Source organism: Hippocampus comes, unplaced genomic scaffold (genome assembly GCF_001891065.2).
Source record: "Hippocampus comes isolate QL1 unplaced genomic scaffold, H_comes_QL1_v1.1 scaffold110, whole genome shotgun sequence".
NCBI lineage: Eukaryota > Metazoa > Chordata > Actinopteri > Syngnathiformes > Syngnathidae > Hippocampus > Hippocampus comes.
This window is the reverse complement of record NW_017805498.1, coordinates 470,381-489,777: the sequence shown is the minus strand read 5'-3', so window position 1 is coordinate 489,777 and position 19,397 is coordinate 470,381. Positions and strand designations below refer to the sequence as shown.

At 42.2% G+C, this 19,397-nt stretch overlaps 1 protein-coding gene across 3 annotated transcripts in view; it reads right to left on the bottom strand.

Moving 5' to 3' along the window:
• caska (calcium/calmodulin-dependent serine protein kinase a) overlaps window positions 1-19,397 on the bottom strand; it is a 139,901-nt gene that overhangs the window by 6,733 nt on the left and 113,771 nt on the right. For 2 of the 3 annotated variants that reach the window (XM_019876907.1, XM_019876908.1), the window contains 8 exons: window positions 13,809-13,889; window positions 12,457-12,645; window positions 11,413-11,491; window positions 11,232-11,317; window positions 11,085-11,153; window positions 8,391-8,426; window positions 4,444-4,640; window positions 2,397-2,512 (listed from right to left, as the gene is read on the bottom strand). In XM_019876907.1, the coding sequence (XP_019732466.1) occupies window positions 2,397-2,512; window positions 4,444-4,640; window positions 8,391-8,426; window positions 11,085-11,153; window positions 11,232-11,317; window positions 11,413-11,491; window positions 12,457-12,645; window positions 13,809-13,889 (853 nt within the window). Of the gene's footprint in view, window positions 1-2,396; window positions 2,513-4,443; window positions 4,641-8,390; window positions 8,427-8,846; window positions 8,916-11,084; window positions 11,154-11,231; window positions 11,318-11,412; window positions 11,492-12,456; window positions 12,646-13,808; window positions 13,890-19,397 lie in introns of all 3 variants that reach the window. The other variant, XM_019876906.1, reaches the window with a different exon arrangement.

Sequence of the window (19,397 nt, the reverse complement as noted above, 5' to 3'; positions counted from 1 at the left end):
CTGTGGTGAGTCGTCATTTTCATGCACTTTGAATTTGCGTTGTATCGTATTTTGAAGGCATTAAACATTACCAGAGCGATAAGAGTGTTGCGACCAGATTAGACGCTACTTGTGTTTATTATTATATTTCGAAAACACCACAGTTTTCATGCAGCTCATACCATATTATTTTGTTGTATTAATTCGCCACACCTTAAATGCCGGTCCCTGAAAATATTGTCTGACTTTAACCGGTCCGTGGGGCAAAAAAGGTTGGGGACCCCTGGTGTAAGGGACAAAAAGACAAAATGAGTGGGACAGTTTTCCCTAACAAAATGCCTCACATCAACGTCAACATTGGGAATTATCTTAAAATACAGTTGACGTCGTGACGTCATGCTGCATTCACGAAACCTGTAAAGTTGGAAAGATCTCAATTAAAAACCTTAAAAAAAAATCAAATCCTGACTGTTACATGTTAAAAAAAATCATTACTGCAATTACAGAGATTGGAAACATATTGTATACAGTCTTGAAGTTTCTGACTTCTCATTTTAGTTGAATGCAACATTTCCGCGTTGTTCTTAGCGTCTATGACACGAGCCGACAAATGATATACAACACCTCACAAGTCCGGGGCTGATTGAGTAACACATCTTGCAGTATCCGAGCCGATGTCTGCCTCTATTTATATTCTATATCAGAGGTGGGCAAACCACGGACCCGGCCCATTGTTTTTTTTTTTTAATACGGCCTGCCAAAGGTTGTTACACAATTAAGGTTCGATGTGAATGATTGCATTCATTTCATTTAAACCTGTAATGACAGGCATTTCAACGCCAGGTGGCGCAGTTACTTGAAGTTGCAGAGCACAGGGAGGGAAACCATCAGTTCTCTTACTCGTCTCATTTTGTAGCAAATAGTCCTCAGTTTGTTATATTTTGTATTTTTTATATACCGGTACTGTATACTGCAGTTTTTGTGTTATAAACAATTTTTGGGTAATATATTTGTTGCATTTTGTTACAGTACTTGTGTTGTCAAATATGTATGTTGTTCACATACTTGGACGTTCATACATGACATATACCATAGATGTTTCACTGTTCTCATTAAAAAAGGTATGTTAATACTTTAATGCTTTTGTTCTGTTGATGTTTGGTATGGACTGTCAACATATGCAGTTTTGTATATGTACCGTATCTTGTGCTGACCCGGCCCACCTGTAAATTTTAAAAGTCAATGTTGCCCCCGAGGCAAAAAGTTTGCCCACCTCTGTTTTATACGAAAGTAACTTGCTTCGATTAGCAACCCGTCGAGGCACGCAAACACACACGCACAAAAGGCACACAGAGCGGCTTCAGTCTCTTCTGTTGTTTTGGACGAAAACAACGGAAAGCGAAGTGAAACGCCGCCAGCGACATACAGGAAGTAACCCGCAGGGGAGCTTTCAAAGTAAAAGCATGAAGAGAGTGGCGTCAGCGTGGTTACTTACATGCACGGAGGTCGTTCAGTAGGAGCAAGCGAGAGAGATGGACAGGAGGGTTACAACAGCAGTTTAATACACACACATACACGGAACACACACATCAACCCATGCGGAAACGCACGCGCATGCACAATGTTGATCCAAGCTCTTTGGCGGACATTTTAAGACAATCAGAACATGCAAATGTCACAAACAACACAAGAGTTTGATGTTACCCATTTAAATACAGACAATAAAATCAACTTAGCATCATCATCAAGTCTTGTTCACCAAAGCGTAAGCATGTTAACTAACACGAGCGATAGACCGCTTATCAGCCGGGCTGATTATTGGGGCTGGTATTTGGCATTTTGGTGATTTTTAAAAATGTATTTATTCGACATCCGATAACTGATAAACTGTGTTCTTTTGGCTGTGATGGCTGCAGCACGCTTCTTTGTCTGCTGTGACTCCTGCCCAGCATTGCCCAAGCCCGTAGCACCATCTGTTGTTGTTATTTTGGTGTAATGGTGGTCAACAGTGACCTATCCTGTGAGCACTAAAGGCATTGTTGATTGAGCGTGGCCTTGTCATCGTCATCCTTTTGACGTGTGGTCAGACGCTGCATTACGTAAAATCCATTGCGATGGCACGGGGTGGTTTTACGTGTCGATTATGAACTGAAGCACGTTTTTCTTGAGGATTCTGAGGATGTTCTTAGTATTTTGCAAAAGGGTAGTTTTTTTTCGGGTCGATCGCATTGGGGTCGGTTGTTTGAAACGTAGCTCTTCGGTCAAAAAAACGGTTGGACACCCCTGCTGTGGATGTACTGTCCAATACCCTGCACGTGTACTAACAAATGTAGTAAAAAATACTCAACATGCGCACAAATAGTACATTTTTCTCTATGGCATGCTTGTGTGCACATGCGTGTGTGATTTTTCCAAACCTGCATTGTGCTTGGCCAAATATTTGTCTTTGTACTGCTTCTTCTTTTTGCCGAACCAAGTGCAGCTGGCCTGTTGCTCCTGCTTGGTCTTCTCCATGGCCATGCACGCCACACGCCTGCCGCGCACACATAGGTCACATCCCACAACGTTGCTTTTCAAAGTCAAGTGCTTCGAATACTAAAACTACTGAAACCCCCCCTAGGGCTCCCCAAAGTTGCCCAAATTAAAATGAAAATACTGCCCAAAAAACTAAAAAGAAAAATGCAACTAATTTAACACCCTCCCGAGACTAATAAAGGTTTTCTTATCTTATCTTAACACCCTCAGAGGTTGCCCATGTCACAGTAAAACTACCAAAATCATACAATGAGTGCAAAACTGTCAAACCAATGTGCAGTTTCCAGCAGTTGTCAAAAAGCTTGTTAGTTCCAGAACTTGATGCTGTTGTTGATTGCGATGTGGTGCTAAACATGTATTCCCGTGTTTTAAGACTCCATTATCACAGACATAAAATACGGACTTGATCCAGCTCATCGATGTGCCGAGGTGGCGGCCATGTTGGTAGGGGGCCGATATTCCCATTTGCAATAAAAAGCATACACAGTACATTAGCTTAGCATCAACGTAGAACCACAGTTCAAGAGGACAGAATCTACTTTTTTACTCAGGCAATCGTGTATATGTCCCTTCAACATGCGATACTGTGCGGAATTTGGTCCAGTATACTTTTTTTTTTTTTTTGGTCAAGCCCTTCTCTATGGTTTTTTTTTTTTGGTCAAGCCCTTCTCTATGGCACGCAATCAGAGTGGAGGTGGAACTCACTACGGTCGCGACTCATGAATGCGATGATCCTGAGGTCCCAAGGACCAGCAGGGTAGGTTTGGATCAACAAACTTTCAAACTTTTTGAACAGTTTCAAGCGTTATCATATTTATTTAAAATTGTTTTGTACTGTACTATTCTTGGGCCATGAAAAAAAGGACATTTTGTACTCTATTGCTTGTTTTTAGGGCGCAAAAACAAGTTCTTCAAAGTAATAAAAATATGCTTTAAGTGACAAACCCTTCCCGCCTATTAGTCCATTGAATCAAGGTTCCAATATACTGTGAAGCCTCAAAAATATTTGCTTGTTAAAATACATCGATAGAATCTACTGCTGTAAATCTTACAAAAGATGTGCAGGTTAAAATGAAACCACTGTAAAAACAAAACTACGGCAAATTCTCTATAAGCTGCGCACATTAAAATAAAACTAGCGTGTTCCCTCCAAATTTGTAAAGGGTAAAAAAAAAAAAAAGCCTCAAATCACATAAAGCTGTGTGGGTTAAAAGTGAAAGATCAATAAATAAAATTAAAAGTACAGTTTAATCCCCACACCAAAGTTCTGCAGGTTAAAGAAAAATGACAAATATCTCAAAAGTAAATGCAGCAAAAATAGAATGACCACAAATCACCCTTAACTTCCAAGAACCTGCAAAAACTGTGCAGGTTATGATAAAATTACACTCAGAAATAAAATGGAAAAACAAGTACATTTTTATGCTTATTGAAATTAAAATTGGCATGGTGATAACAAAATTGCAATCCGTTTTTTTTCTAGCACGTCAAAAGTTTTTTTTTTCTCCATAGTTTATCCTCCAGATCAGCAAAATTCCACCAATTATCGACAGTAAGAGCTGATGACTGACAAGCTACATATACAGACAACTGAGACTGGGATGAGAGGTGCGTGCGGCTCCCAATAGGTCAGTATAATCAATATGTTCAAACAGAAAGTTAGAATAGCAGAAATTGAGACGATTAGTGCTGGCTTTTCTCTTAACCTTGTATCCATGGGCGTAGCGTTCTAAGTTCTATTTTTTATGCTGTTTTTTTAGTTTCCAACGCTTGTAATTATTCCATCCAAGCGTTTTATTTACATACTGAGATCAGTTTTATATTTTGCACCCCGAAATTTGCTAAAAGCAGGAAAAAAAAAAGAGACCTCAGGAGTAAAATGTAGTTTGCGTGATTTTGCAGTGTCGCAAGCAGCACGCGCAGTCTCACCATTCCTGCAGCTCAGGCGACGGGATGAGGCCGGCCGTGCCGTTCTTGGTGTTCTCCAGCTTGCCTTGCCACCAATTGTGGTCGTCTTTGGAGATGATCTGGATGATGTCGCCCACGCGGAAGCGAATGCCGGCCTCCTTGCAGGGGATCAGCTCGTCCTTGGAGGGGTCGTACTCGAACTGAGCGCGCACGTAGATCTGCGGGGAAGGGGGGTCGGAGTGGGGAGGCAAGCGCACAGTGCGGCGGTTGGGTGAGATAAAAAGGATGAACTAGGCGAGGATTTGCTGCTGCTGGAATTGGGGGAACAAAGAAAGCGGCGGAGAGGAAGACAGGAGCAGCTAGGATGGGCTCGGCGTCTGTGGTAGTCACGGCACAGGCTTTGTTTGTTTGGTCTAAACCACTTTGTCAACTGGCAAGAGGGGCGTGGGTTCGGGGGTTTCGAAGGAACACATATCTTACCTTGACAGACATTTTGTCCTTGATTGGAGGTCTGGGTACAATCTATGGATTTGAAAGGATCACAAATATGGAAACAAATGTTTGTACACAACAAGTGTGCGTGTGTTGTTGCTGGTGTGAAGAAAGCAGGAAGTGTGTTTAAAAATTCATTCAAAATAAAAAAAGAGGATGACATTTTAATGTAATAAAGCGCTACAATAATATTCTGAGACAGTATTAATAATCTGTTTTATACCTATTTATCTGAAGTAATCATTGTTGAACATGAAAACATAACGGCGAAAATGTGCCATAAAGGTTTTTAATGTACCTCAGTGAGCTCCGCATTTAGCCAAAAGTTAGTGGAGTGTTTTATTAAAAAAAAAAAAAAAAAAAAAATGGTGGCAGGATGATGAGATGATGATTAGTGAAGGTTGCTCTGCTGGTTTTAGGAACAAGTGTTGCATGGATGTAACGCAGCCAAGCACGCTCACCTCAAAGGGCTTTTTTCATTGGGGTTGGCATTTTGGGTCTGGGTGGTGTTAACAATGCCTGTGCCATTAATACCACAGAGTTCGACCTGATGTAGATGTCAGTGCAAAATGGCTGTGGGTTATTTTAGAAGGCCATAGACTAGATGTCCAGAATAGGGATGGTGAAAAATGACCTTGTAATGACCAATTAATCTTCAGTGTCACAGATTCAACATAAAAGTAGCAAGGATGTCACACAGATGGGTACAACTTGACTTTAGATTGTCGAATGAGTTTTGAATCACAGCAGCGGCAGCAGAGGGGGGAGGGGGGGCACTCCCTTTTGGCAGGGGGATGAAGGAGAGGGCATCTGGGTTTCCACCAAGCGGTAAACTTCACTTCGGTTGCACCGCAATGACGTTGGCAATGGCTCGTGTTTTCATGTTGTATCCAAGCCATCCGTTTTCTCTTCCACTTCTCCTTATTAGGGTGAACATGATTGACCATATTTAAAAAAGGCATTCATCTTTTTCTTCCCATTTCATAAAACAAATGTGACATGCCACCTAACTCTGTGGACTGTCACACTGTGGACAAGCTAACTGTGTAGTACTATTGCAACTGGTACCCGACCAAAGGCGTGCTAAAGAACATGACTCTCAGGCTTAATATATAAGCTAACTACTAAGGTTGTTCCACTGCGTGGTAACTAATTGGAATAAGTTGGTTTAAAAAAAAAAAAAAATCGCGGAAAGATATTAGTGAACCCACAAGTGGTTGCTGATTGGTCGAGATTGGTCATTACCGTGTCCTTGTAACTTGCCCTGTTGGATGCTGACGTATTATATTTCATCGTCTTCACATTCCTGCAGCAACTAAAATATATCCTACGGGATCAATATCATATCGACCTCCCTACATACCCTCCTGTGAGTGAAAGAAAACACCTCAATGGTCAGAGCAATAACTTGAATCTGACGAGAGAGATTAAAAAAACAAACAAACAATAATGAAAATTAGCCGACAAAAATCAGACATTTCTTTTGAAACGTGGTTCACTGTGTAGTCACTGTGCTGTTTCGTGGTATGGTGTGCATGTACTCAACAAGTACCAGAGAAAGCGAATGAGAGAGTTGAATAAAATTATTAACAAGCACATTAATAATCAGGGCTTCTAATACCCTCCCCAAGCAGCTTGATGTTCCTTTGACTACAGTTGCACATGCTATTAAAAAAATTTAAGATCCACGGGACCATAGCCAAACTCCCAGGACATATCCGCAAGTACGAAGGAGGAGAATTGATGACAAATTGAACAGACAGGTAAAACGAATGTTCACAGAAGAAGCCAGAATAACCTCCAAAGAAATTAAAGGTGAACCCCAAGGTCAAGGTACATCAGTGTCAGATTGCACCATCTGTCACTGTTCGAGCCAAAGTGAACTTCGTGAGTGACGACCAAGGAGAACACCGCTGTTGAAAATAAATGAATTTGCCAAACTGCATTTTGAGAAGCCACAAAGCTTCAGAGAGAACGGTCCTTTAGAGACAAAAGTGGACCTTTTGGCAAGGCACATCACCTCTGTGTTCAGAGACAAAAATGAAGCATACGGTACCAAGAAAAGAACACTGTCCCTACTATGAAAAATGGAGGAGCCTCTGTTGTGTTCTGAGGCTTTTTTGCTGCATTTGGCATTGTACAATGACAAGACTATCAAAGGTATTCTAGAGGCAAGTGTGCTAGACACACAAAGAGCTTGCTTGGTCTCAGTCGCAGCTCATGGATCTTACAACAGGACAATGACCCAAAACAAAGCTGAAAACACCCAAGAATGGCAAAGAGCAAAACGCGGGACGGTGGCATGGGCAAATGATTAGCACATCCGCCTCACAGTGCAGATCAGAGGTGCAGGGTTTGACTCTGGCTCCGGCCTTCCTGTGTGGAGTTTGCATGTTCTCCCTGTTCCTGCGTAGGTTTTCTCCGGGTATTCCGGCTTCCTCCCGCATTCAAAAAACATGCATGGCAGGTTAATGGAATACTGTAAATTGTTCCTGGGTGTGATTGTGAGCGCGGATGGTTGTTTGTCTATGTGTGCCCTTCCATTGGCTAGCGATCAGTTCAGGGTTTCCCCCGCCTACTGCCCGAAGACAGCTGGGATAGGCTCCAGCAAGCCCGCAACCCTCGTGAGGTTAAGGCGGATCGGAAAATGGATGGATGGATGAAAAACGCGGGACTTAGCTGACATGACTCAATAAGCCCTGATGTAATTCCTACTGAATATCTGAGGAAGGAGCTGAAACATGCCATCTGGAGAAAGCAGCCTTACAAATCTGAGTCACAACTGGATCAGGTTGCTCATGAGAGTTGGCCAAAATACCTGCTATGAGGTGCACGTCGTAGTGAAAGTTACCCAAATCATTTGATTGCAGTGATTGTGCAACAAAATATAAAGTTCATGGTACCACCATTTACCGTCATTTTTGTCAAGGCCTGTTTCATGATTTTGTTCTTTTTTTTTTTTTTATAATTTGGTGTAACTGCAATTCAAGAGCAATGTCTGATTTTCATTGGTTAATTTTCATTCATTCTTACTTTTGTCAGATTCAAGTTATTCACGTAAAGCCACGCCAATAACCTTTCATCTAACCCTTCCATGTCGACAAATAATGCCCACTTTCCACTGCACAGGACCTGCTTGTTCTTGTTGCATTTCCACTGAACAGGTACTATACTATTACACTGCACAGTATCTGTTTGACCGCAGTCTCCCGTTTGCTGCACTTTGCCCGCAGCTTGCTCTTGGATGAAACTGGTCTCCCATGGCTGGGAAGGAAACACAGTGGAACTATATTCTCCACTATTATTGCAAGAGCCGACTGATGTGATGGACGACGTGCGGGGTGTTGCGGTTTTCCCGCTGTACTTTGCCCCAAAGCAATTACAGCCGAGTTTCATAAACGGAAACCGAACCATACCGCTTGGTGGAAGGGAGGCCCTTAAGAAGCAAGTGGGAGTCAGTGAACGTTTATATTCACCTGTCGACCTTTGGGCTGGATGGTGGATGGCAGGTCCTGAGGAAGTTGAAAAAGCATCGAGGAGCAGAGAGAACACACGGCAGGTCAGTGAGGTCGGATACAAATTTCGCATAGGCATCGTCACGGCCTGTTGAGGAACATTAGAAAACCTCCTCCAGAAGAACAGAAACACCTGCTGCAAGCAAAGCGCATAGCCAAGCTGATGTGTGCTGTCAGCTATGTTGCACGGCACACATTGGGCGTTCAAAAGGCACACCAATTTGTGAACTGAGATATCGGACACAATGAGAGGGCCTTGGAAAACAACACAGGATTGATGTGGGCTATCTGCCTCGTGACCCATTAAGGCTTTCTTCTTACAATTAAAAACACACATACATCTTGACGGAAGGTTGAAAAATGTGTGGACAAGTGGGAAGGGCATTTTTTTCCCCCCTCGGGGTCGGGCATCCTTACCAAGATTGAACTGTTAATGCTGGAATGGCCATTGGCAGGGGATTGCCTGGACGTGGTGGGGGACTCTTTCTGAAATAAGACACACAGGTCAACAGAGCGCACGCACACACACAAGCGCGCGCACACACGCTCGCACATTCAGTGGGTAGCCGCTGTGGCCAAGACGCACCACAGCATTGACGTGACTCACACCGTCATGACAAGGGAGTGATCCTGAGCCTGTTACGGCTTTCTAGTACAGGGGTGGGTGCAAAAATGTACTTGGGGGAACCAAAGAAGTCAAAATTGATGTGATCACCGTCTTCCATTACTATGTTACATATCTATAATTTTTAAGCGACCATTTTTTTTCTTTTCAATTACAGTGTACAGGTAAATCCAATTTTAGAGTGTGCCTTCAGTCACGGTGTGCCGCAACATGCCGCATAGCACTAACTAACCTTAGTTGGAACAGATACAATATCATTAGGATCAAGGACAAGAGGTATAGAAGGTCCCCAACTAAACTCGAGTAATTGATGTTGCTCCCACAAAGCTGAGAGAATCTATGCCTGCCTGTATTGTTTTATGCTCTTTTTGTTGCTGCTGTGTGCATGTTAAAGTAGCAGTTCAAAGAAGGTCGATAAGCCATCTGTCACATTCCATTAGCCTGCCTATGGCATTTCGTGTTACATGCCAGCATTAAGATTGTGGACTTTGGTTGGTTGAAGTTTTGGGTGTTTAAATATGCAATGTTTGATTATCTATTATTTGATGTGTCACTTTTAGAGTAACATTTAATTGGGAGTGACAAATAACATGAAGCAAGTGCACTTGGACTCTTATTGCTTGGACTGTAAAACCAAAAGAATGAGACCGGGCGCTAAAGTATCTTCTTCCTTGTTCTAATATTTTTGATATGTCATTTTTTGGGGGGGGAAATATTCCAAATAAAGATATGCAGTTTAATTTCACACCAAAAAAGTGTATTTGAATAAGTTGCAATGTGGTTACAGCATAGAGTATCTTCTTCCTTGTTCTAATATTTTTGATATGTGATTTTTGGGGGGGGAAATATTCCAAATAAAGATACGCAGTTTAATTTCATACAAAAAAAGGGTGTTTTAATAAGTTGCAATGTGGTTACAGTATACAGAAGGGATCCACCTACACAAACCTTTTTCTTCCTCGGCTCTCTTTTGTGGATTTTCACCTATTGCGGGTGGGTCTGGAACGTATCCCATGCGATAAATGGCCGTTCGTTATTTTGCAATGATACATTTTTGCCACTATATCACCATCTTCGAAAAAAAAACAACCTAAATAACCACCCTTTCAAATGGGCTTATTTGTCCTGCTAAAATTTGGACGTCAGATACATCAGTGACCTTGTTCGATATGGTGCAGAATACATCGAAAAACTATTGCCATTGCGCCAATAGCAATATGCGTACTGCAAAAACGTGCACTGAGTTTCGCAGAGTTGTTGCTTTTGTCTGATTTTGATCACTCAGATTCAATGCTTCAATGCACATCGCCATTCGAAAGTTGAATGTTTCATCGCCATTTTGGGGGTATATGTAAAAACAAAAAAAACAAAAACTTTTCACTGTGTGTCCATTCACATGGCTTGCCTTTCACTACCCCCTTTGAAAATTGAATTTTTTATTCCCCTTTTTGGGGGTTTTTTAAAAAAAAAAAAAAAAAAAAAAAACTTTTCACTGTGTGTCCATTACACGTGGCTTGCCTTTCACTATTCGTGGGGCTGGCTCGGTACCTATCCCTCACAAACAGCAGGGGTTGACTGAGAATAATCCATTCCGTATTTCCAAGAACTTAACTTAAAATCAACCTTCCATATCAGTAACCTTGGTTTTGCTCGACAAATTGATGATCCCTCATGATTTTTTTGTGCTACTTTTGTTGAAGAAAAAAAAAAAAAAGGAGTGTGGATGATGGGGACGGGGGACAGGCGCACACGGGCAAATAAGCGTTTGTCATTCCTGGAGCACACTGAAGGAGGGCAGGAGGGTGTATGGGACATGGAGTGAGGAAGTTCCGGTATCTTGGTTGTGAAATTGGTGTGCTGCATATCCATGTCACCCAGTGGCAACAAAACACACACAGAAACGCACGCAATCCACCCTACACAAACTCAGCGCCCTGGCGAGCAGTTAGTGAGAAGATGAGTGAAGAAGAAGAAGAAGAAGAAGAGGAGGAGGAGGAGGAGCAAGAGGAAGAGGAGGAGGAAGGTGTTACCTCACAGGAGGAGCCCTGTGTCCGGTAGCTTGGCACTATTTTAAATGTGATGCTGCCTCGCATCTCCTTCTGCAAAAACAAACCGTGTTCAATAGATGACACGTGCTAAGCAATTAGCATCGTTAGCACCCCTGCACACACACTCACCAGCATCTTCTGCAGCTGCTCGACTGTCTGGTTGGCCACGCTGATGCCATTGATCTCCCTGATCTCATCTCCGACGTGCAAGGTGCCTGAGAAGATGAGCGTGAGTTGGGAGTGTTTCGACATCTTCACATTAGTCCCTGTGTCCAGCAATGGTTTGTTGCGATGTTATTTTGCGTTCTACCTTGTCTGTGGATCATTCCTCCGTGCATGATCCGAGCCACAATGCAGTTGTTGGAGTCGTTCATTTTCAGTGTGATGCCCTACATCCATCAAGAACACACACAAAGGTGAGGAAAGAATTGAAACATGACGTATATGGAGTTCCTCCACTATATCAAAGATTTTATGCTGTTGTTTTTTTATGGGATTTTCCAGGATACTGTACAGGGAAGTTTGAATTTAGAATTGTGCGCCTTCAGTAGAGTAACACGGTCTGCTAAAAAACTGTATGTTGCTGCCTGTGTGTTGTTTGAAGTTGTAAATTTACAAATTTGACACCTGGGCTCTATAACAATGCTAATTCTCATTAGGTCCACTATGGTGTTTTGCATGACTGGTCAATGTTAGCATTAACCTAGCGGATGTTAGGTAAAAATTAGAGGTGCCAATTTATCGCGTTAATTGCGAATAATTAATTACCTATTTAGCACATTATGTTTTTTTAATTGCGTAAATCTAAATTTTAATCTCTAACTTTATTGTTTTTGCCTGTGGGTTGCCTTTTTCTAATAGCCCTTTTCATGTGTTGGCTTCCTGCGTTCGAGTAGTTGAGGGTGGGGAAACAACTGTCAGTCACAACCTGAAGCGGACATTGATTGGCCGTCATTATGTTTGGGCTTGTTTAGATGATTGGCTCCCATTGGAGTTGGGCGGCTAAGTAAGCAGCGGTGAGGAGAGGAGAGGTGAAAATGGAGGCGCATGTGAGAGTTCTCGGCACAATGAATAGAAAATTTACTTTACAAAAACGCTCTGACGGCACTATTGATAAAAGTAGAGTGTTGTGCCTAATTTGTAAGGACTTTGCTGACCGCCGAAGCAGCTCAAGTTTAGCCTCGGAGGTCAACAGGCCCAGATTTCACCCTAAAATAAGAAGGGTAAATTAAAATGTCATCTTTATTGACGCAAGTATATGTCATTGTGATTTTTCTAATGTAAAATATGTGCCTCAGTTGAATAGTGAATGGTGAAGCACAAGTTGAATTTCGTCAGTCGAGTGGAAACGTACCATGGGCTCGTCCGTGTTCTTCTGAAACTGCACCAGGCGCACTCTGGTGACGTTTTCCAGGTCCATGTCTCCGTTGGTGCTTTCGGGCGAGTCGCCATTCAGGTAAGGCGAAGTGGGCGGCGGCGTCACCCTTAGCGCCTCGTCGCTGTAGACCTCATGAGCCACCACATCGTGGGCCTGCAGCAACGCCTTCAGCGGGATCAAAGCACAAATACCTGTACATCTTTAAAAGGCTCACACAAGAAAGTGCAATCTATTCAATGACAGGGGGTTACCGATTTACAAACATCCGAGTGCAACAAACACGGGCAAAAACAACAAAAGCATCAAAAATACTGCCTGGAGATATGCCCAACGCCACTTTAAAAACTTCAAACGCTGAGTGCCAGTTTGCTACGGAGCGTCGCCTTCAGGCAAGGCATTAATCAGTGACATTAGGGTGATGGGATTAGCGGCGGGGACGGACACTGATGACAGCTGAGTGGCTTTTCCATTAAACTGATTAATTTACGCTGCTCACATGCTTGAAACCTTGCTTCAAGATCTGTTCTATCTCACGGAGGCCTTTGAAACTAGACATGTAAAGAACGTAGGCAAACAGTGTTCTCTCCCGCATGTCTATTGTATTGTTTTTCAAAAAGACTTCACAATTGCCTTCTTTCATTCACGAAAAAAAAAAAACCAAAACGGCTACAAACTTATGTGGGAAAAGGACACAGTTGATTCTTGTTACTTTGTTAATTAAAAAAAAGTATAAACGTGCTTTGAAAATTATCAGGATAAAAGATATCGGTGAACAAACATCAAAATCTGCTGCCGAAAATGCATGTAATTTACAAATTATGGATAGCACTGATTTAAATGCAAAATCTATGTTTTATGAAGTATTTATTTTGATTCTTTGTACATTTTAATTGAAGAATTAATTGGACATTTGAAATTTCAAGCGCACCCATTGCATTTAGAGTGCTATCATTTATCGACTTTTACAATCTTTCGAACCAAAACTTAATATGATGCCATTCCTTTGGCACTTTTATGGTGAGCGTTTCGATAAAATTCCCCTTCTGCAAATGACTTCAACAACTTATGATATCCGGCACAGTATTGTTCCAGTAACTGTTTTTTTTCTTCCAATATCTTGAATTATCACAACAACTGTCCTCCTGTGGTATTTTCATCGTTGTGGGAAAAGTAGCATGATATCAACAACCACCTGGAGCAGATTGGATTAGAATTCCTTGAGTTCGCCGTAGTGTTCCAGATATTGTCTCTTACCAAAACAGACAAAACACTAACGAGACGACGACATTCTGTTCACTAGGTAACAGTTCATGCGCTCTTGAACTCACCATGAAATGCGGCTGAGTCAGTATCCGTCTGAGTTCTTTCGCGTCGTGGTTTTCCGGGTAGCAGGAGATCTCTTCCAGCACCTGAGGACGACGAGGACAAGAAATTTTTCAATCATCGTCGTCTCACTAAAAACCGCCTTGGGTAAGATCCGGATAACCTCGCTGACCCTCACAAAAAAATGCCGCCCCAAACCCCCCGGAATCGCCACCGCCAAGTTTGGACACCAAAGTCGACAAATCTCCCCCACCTCCTGCCTGTTTATTTGGCAGCGCTCGGTTGGAAGTCAGCTCCAGTTATGTTGCGCCTGACTGGTGAATGTGGCATTCACGAGGTGAGGCGGGGGAGGAGGGGCCTTGCGGGGGCTTTTGAATACAAGCCATTGTGAAGCAATCATGTGCTCATGTCGCTTGTCAAGCAACAACCCATCTTGATTGTCCACCTCCGACAGATCTAAAAGCATCGGTAGCACGTGTGGTCGAGCGCTTACATATTCCAGATGTTTCAAAGCTTCACCGTCTTCCTGATGTGAGCAGAAGGTCTTGAGTGGAGGAAGACACAGGGAGACCAGGTTACACAAGGCGCACTGACAGCGTTTAAAAAGGTCATCTTCCGCGAGATATCGGATTAGTGTGGTGAGCAAAAGCAGCTAATTTTAGTCAATTAGTTGGATAACAACGCCCAGGTCCTTTGATTGTAATTAGTGCAGTGTTTGAAACACCTTATTGGTGAGAAAGGAGAGAAAGGTGCACAGCCTGATTGGCTCAAAACATTCAGCGTCATTCAGTGGGAGCGGAAGGAAACCAAAGCTGCAGTGAACTTGAGCCCCGTTAGGGAACAAACGGACATTTACCAGAGCAGGCCGGCACCTGTGATCCCATCATGTTTTGGTGAAGCAGCAAGTAGCTCAGTGTCCAAGTTTATTTTTGTACTCCCTCTTCGAAGAAACCGATTCTGTTTGTGATTAGGGGGGCAGCTCTCTCTCTCTTTTTTTTTTTTTAAAAGTGTGACAGTTGCTGACCTCGTCTGCTGCATCTTTGCTCGGTGAACCCTTTTTTTCTACAGACAACTCTCGGCGCTTTCAAGCATCATATGGAGGAAAACGTACAACAAGGGCCTTCCATAAAATGCCTTCAAAATATCACGGACCCTCGAAAGTTGAGCATCGCAATTAAGTTCATCAACGTTTGCAAAAATCCAGCGGCCTAACACGCGTGACATCACGCACTTTCATCATGATCTCAGACCCGGTGAGCATGCAATGAACTGCACAAGTGGTTTTTATATTTGCCAAGACGGCAAAGGGGACAAACGTGTGATGATAACTCCGGAGAAATGGAACTTATTATTGAACTGTAATGGTACAAGTGTCTCTTGTACCAGGCTGCTGAACACAATGCAAAGTGACTTGTGTGAAAGACGTCATCCCCCAAACAGAAGCAGTAATCCCTCTGCCCTCTGCATGTTAGTCACAGTTTATTTTTGCACGCAAATGACAGTTAAAAGTGAATTTTTGGCATGCCTGTACAGTTAAAATTTTTTAAGACGGCCATGGTTTGACTGTGCTTTTCCATGTTACACACTATTGTCATGAAAATAAAAGCCTCCTATTCTATTTTATTCTTTTCGCAACCAAAACTGAACCTGAAATCATTTGGTGTGGAACACAAAGCTACCTTGCCAGGTTTCACTGGAATAGATTTCCCTCACTCACGTCTCAAGACTTTAGACGTGTTCCTGCCTTCAATAAAGCACACAAGAAACACAACTAACGTTCGCGTGCCTTCTTGCACGCGACATACACACAACGTAATTTTTTTCCCCTACTCTAGTCAGCCTCGTTAAGCAACCCAAGCAAACGGCAATCGATTGAGATTTATACGGGTGAGACCCCGTAGACCATAATGCAACTCTGTGTAAGCGTGCAGCAAATGCAAGTGTCGCTGGTGTACGCGTGCGCATCAAGCGGCTAGTGAGGGAAGTCAAAGAGCTTTATGAGAAGAGCGCAGTGCAAACAGGCCAAAGGGCTGTGCCGCAGCTGCACAGACAATGAGCGCAAGTCAGTGGCAATGCCGTACAAAGACCACTTGGGAGGTCACTTAAGTTCATCACAAGGCAAAAGTAAATAAATGAATACATTTTACACACACACACACACACACCCCCCTCTCTCTCTCTCTCTCTCTCTCTCTCTCTCTCTCTCTCTCTCTCTCTCTCTCTCTCTCTCTCTCTCTCTCTCTCTCTCTCTCTCTCTCTCTCTCTCTCTCTCTCTCTCTCTCTCTCTCTCTCTCTCTCTCTCTCTCTCTCTCTCTCTCTCTCTCTCTCTCTCTCTCTATGTATGTATGACTAAAATATATGAAAACATATACAAAAATGGCAAAGACCTCTTTTCAGCTACAAAACAAACAGGTGAGATCAAAGGGACAACATCAACAGCCTTGCATTTTTTTTTCTTTACTGAAGAAAGTGTGGACAAATGCGGTCATTGTCACTATATAGGTGCTGAAGAGAGAAGGTATTAGTAAGCATAAAGCCAGAAAGATGAACAAAACCAAAGCATGGAAAAGAGACATTTAAGTAACAATTTTCCACTGCACCATACTAGCTCAGCTTGTTGGTTTTCCATGACCTCAGGAAACCTTGGACAAGAGTGAGGCTCTCCTGAATTTTCGATAAATTGTATCCAATGGTAAGGGCAACAAGAAAAACGCTGTAGAAAAGTGGACACACATAATTCGGAACGAGAAACCCCAACGATAAAAAGAAAAACAGTGCGCTTTTATTTGCATAAGGGATTTGGTTCACGGAGTAACAAAATAATAAAAATAAATAAAATAAATAAAATAAGATAATTATATATATATATATATGGTGAATTTTTCAGTCTGACAAGAGTGAGGCTCTCCTGAATTTTCGATAAATTGTATCCAATGGTAAGGGCAACAAGAAAAACGCTGTAGAAAAGTGGACACACATAATTCGGAACGAGAAACCCCAACGATAAAAAGAAAAACAGTGCGCTTTTATTTGCATAAGGGATTTGGTTCACGGAGTAACAAAATAATAAAAATAAATAAAAAAGATAATTATATATATATATATATATATATATATGGTGAATTTTTCAGTCTGACAAAAAGCCAATTTGTCATATTAAACTTTTTTTTTTTTTAATTCAGGGCAAAATTAAACCTGAATTTTCCATGAGCAAAGTGCAATATTAATGAGTAAGGCCCGAGTAGGAACAGTGTAGTGGAAAAGGAAAATTGGCAGCAGGTTAGCCACTTTAATCACGAAAGAGAAGAGATGTTGATGGAAATGATTGCCATTTTACCTCTTTGGCTCTCTGCACGCCGTCACTGGACGGGTTCCTGATCTGTGGGGACGACTTGGTGTTGATCTTATCGTAGAGCTGCAAAAGACAAACACCCACATCCATTCATCAGCTTGTGGAACAACACAATCATCTCTCCTGTTTTGCCACTTCATCAACACCTCTGCGAAAAGAGCATCTGGGTATTTCACCTCATGTCATGCAAATAAAGAGCTCACAATCAAACCCACGGCCGTTGATTCATAAATACAGCTCTTGTGTACATCATTGTGAAGGAAAACTGGTCAAAATCCACAGCATGTTTCTATTTTAATAGTGCTGAAATTTTCAGCATTTTCACCACCTACATAAAAATATGTGATGAGCAGTGCAACAAATCTTTTGGACTGAATGTCAGACAAGAGGTGATTGTCTGAAAAAGAGAAAAAGAGACCCGACTCACATTACACTGAGAAGTGTGTGTTTAAGGTCTCAATGTTTGTCAACAGAGTGTCAACAAAGGCAGCAGCTGAGGGCTCAGTGCAACGAAAAGACACAAATAATGGAACACAACAGTCGGATGGTACACAACTACCATACCCTCTGCGCATCTAAAAGCGTTAAATTTTCTCAAAAGCCAACAGCGTGCCTTATAATCCGATGTGCCTTATATACGGATCAATATTTGGATTTCTTGGACGTGGTATTTTACATGTTCTGTTCCAGCTGCAGCGGTTGTGAAAGCGCTATATAAATAAAGCTGTATTGTATTGTATTCATTTTAGCATAGCTCCATCTAGTGGATGCATAACACAACCCCAGCCACTATTGTACCTTCTGTTCTATGCGCCTTATAATGCCGTGTGACTTATACAGAATATGAAAACAGTTTTAAAATAGGCCATTCATTGAAGGGGTGCCTTATACTCCGAAGTATCTTATAATGCGGAAAATACTGTATTCCAATAGACGCAAGAGTCTCATTGAGAATGCATTTACACCAAGGGTCCTAAACAGAGGAGGAAAGCAACCACTGCAAGTTCAAAAGTGAAAAAAAAAATACCAAAACCGTGCAGGTCCACGTCATTCCATATGTATAACACACAAGGGGTCATGTCTGATTTTTAGCATGAATTTAAATCAACACTTTGCCATATTGTCTTTGAAAATTAGCACAACCTTGTTGTAAAATGAAATATAAAATATCGGGTGCCTGACATTGAAAATAAATTATATCGGATGTGCATGTCGTTACTTGCTGACCGCAGCAATGCACCGGCTGAGAATGGCTCACTTGACCCAACGTTGGCTGGCGTCATCTCAACGACAACCACACTGCGTCCATCCATTTACTATGCCGCTTATTCTCACTAAGGTCAAGAGAGAGCCTGAGCCTATTCCAGCTGAATCTGGCCGAGATAAGGAGTCCACCACAATCAATCAATTGGCACATACACTGGAGACATACTGTACATGTAGCAACCATTCTTATTTACATTCACACCGATGGACTGTTTGGAGTCTTCTATGAAGCTAATGTTTTTGGAATGTGGGAGGGAAGGCAGATTTCCTGGAAAGAAAAAAACATGCCAGCATGGGGTGAACATGCAAATTCCACACGGGAGTGTTTGGCGTCGAGATTCAAACTCAGGACCTCAGAGCTGGAATGACAGATGCCCGAAGTACTATTCCATTGTGCTTCCTCTAACCTATGACAAAAATATGGGTTGAACATGATTAAACCAACAAGTAAGCTGCCTTTATCCTCCGCCAGGTCTAAAAATGTGATCTAAAGCAGGGGTCCCCAACCTTTTTTGCCCCACGGACCGGTTTATGTCAGACAATATTTTCAGGGACCGGCATATTAGGTGTGGCGGAAATAATACAACAAAATAATATGGTATGAGCTGCATGAAAACTGTGGTGTTTTCGAAATATAATAATAAACACAAGGAGCGTCTAATCTGGCCGCAACACTCTGATCGCTATGGTAATGTTTAATGCCTTCAAAATACGATACAATGCAAATTCAAAGTGCATGAAAATGACCACTCACCACAGCCCCGAGCTTGATTTTCTGCAACAAGATGGTCCCATCTCGGGGTAATAGGAGACAAAGACACCACAAGTGTGTGTTTTGCGTCAAGGCTACTTCGTAATTTTGTTTTAGTCGCCGTTGCTGCAGAAAAGCCCCGCCTCACACAGGTAGCATGTCGGAAATAGCAACAGTCCTACTGTGGTGATCTCAGAATATTCAGCCATAACTTTAATCCAGTTG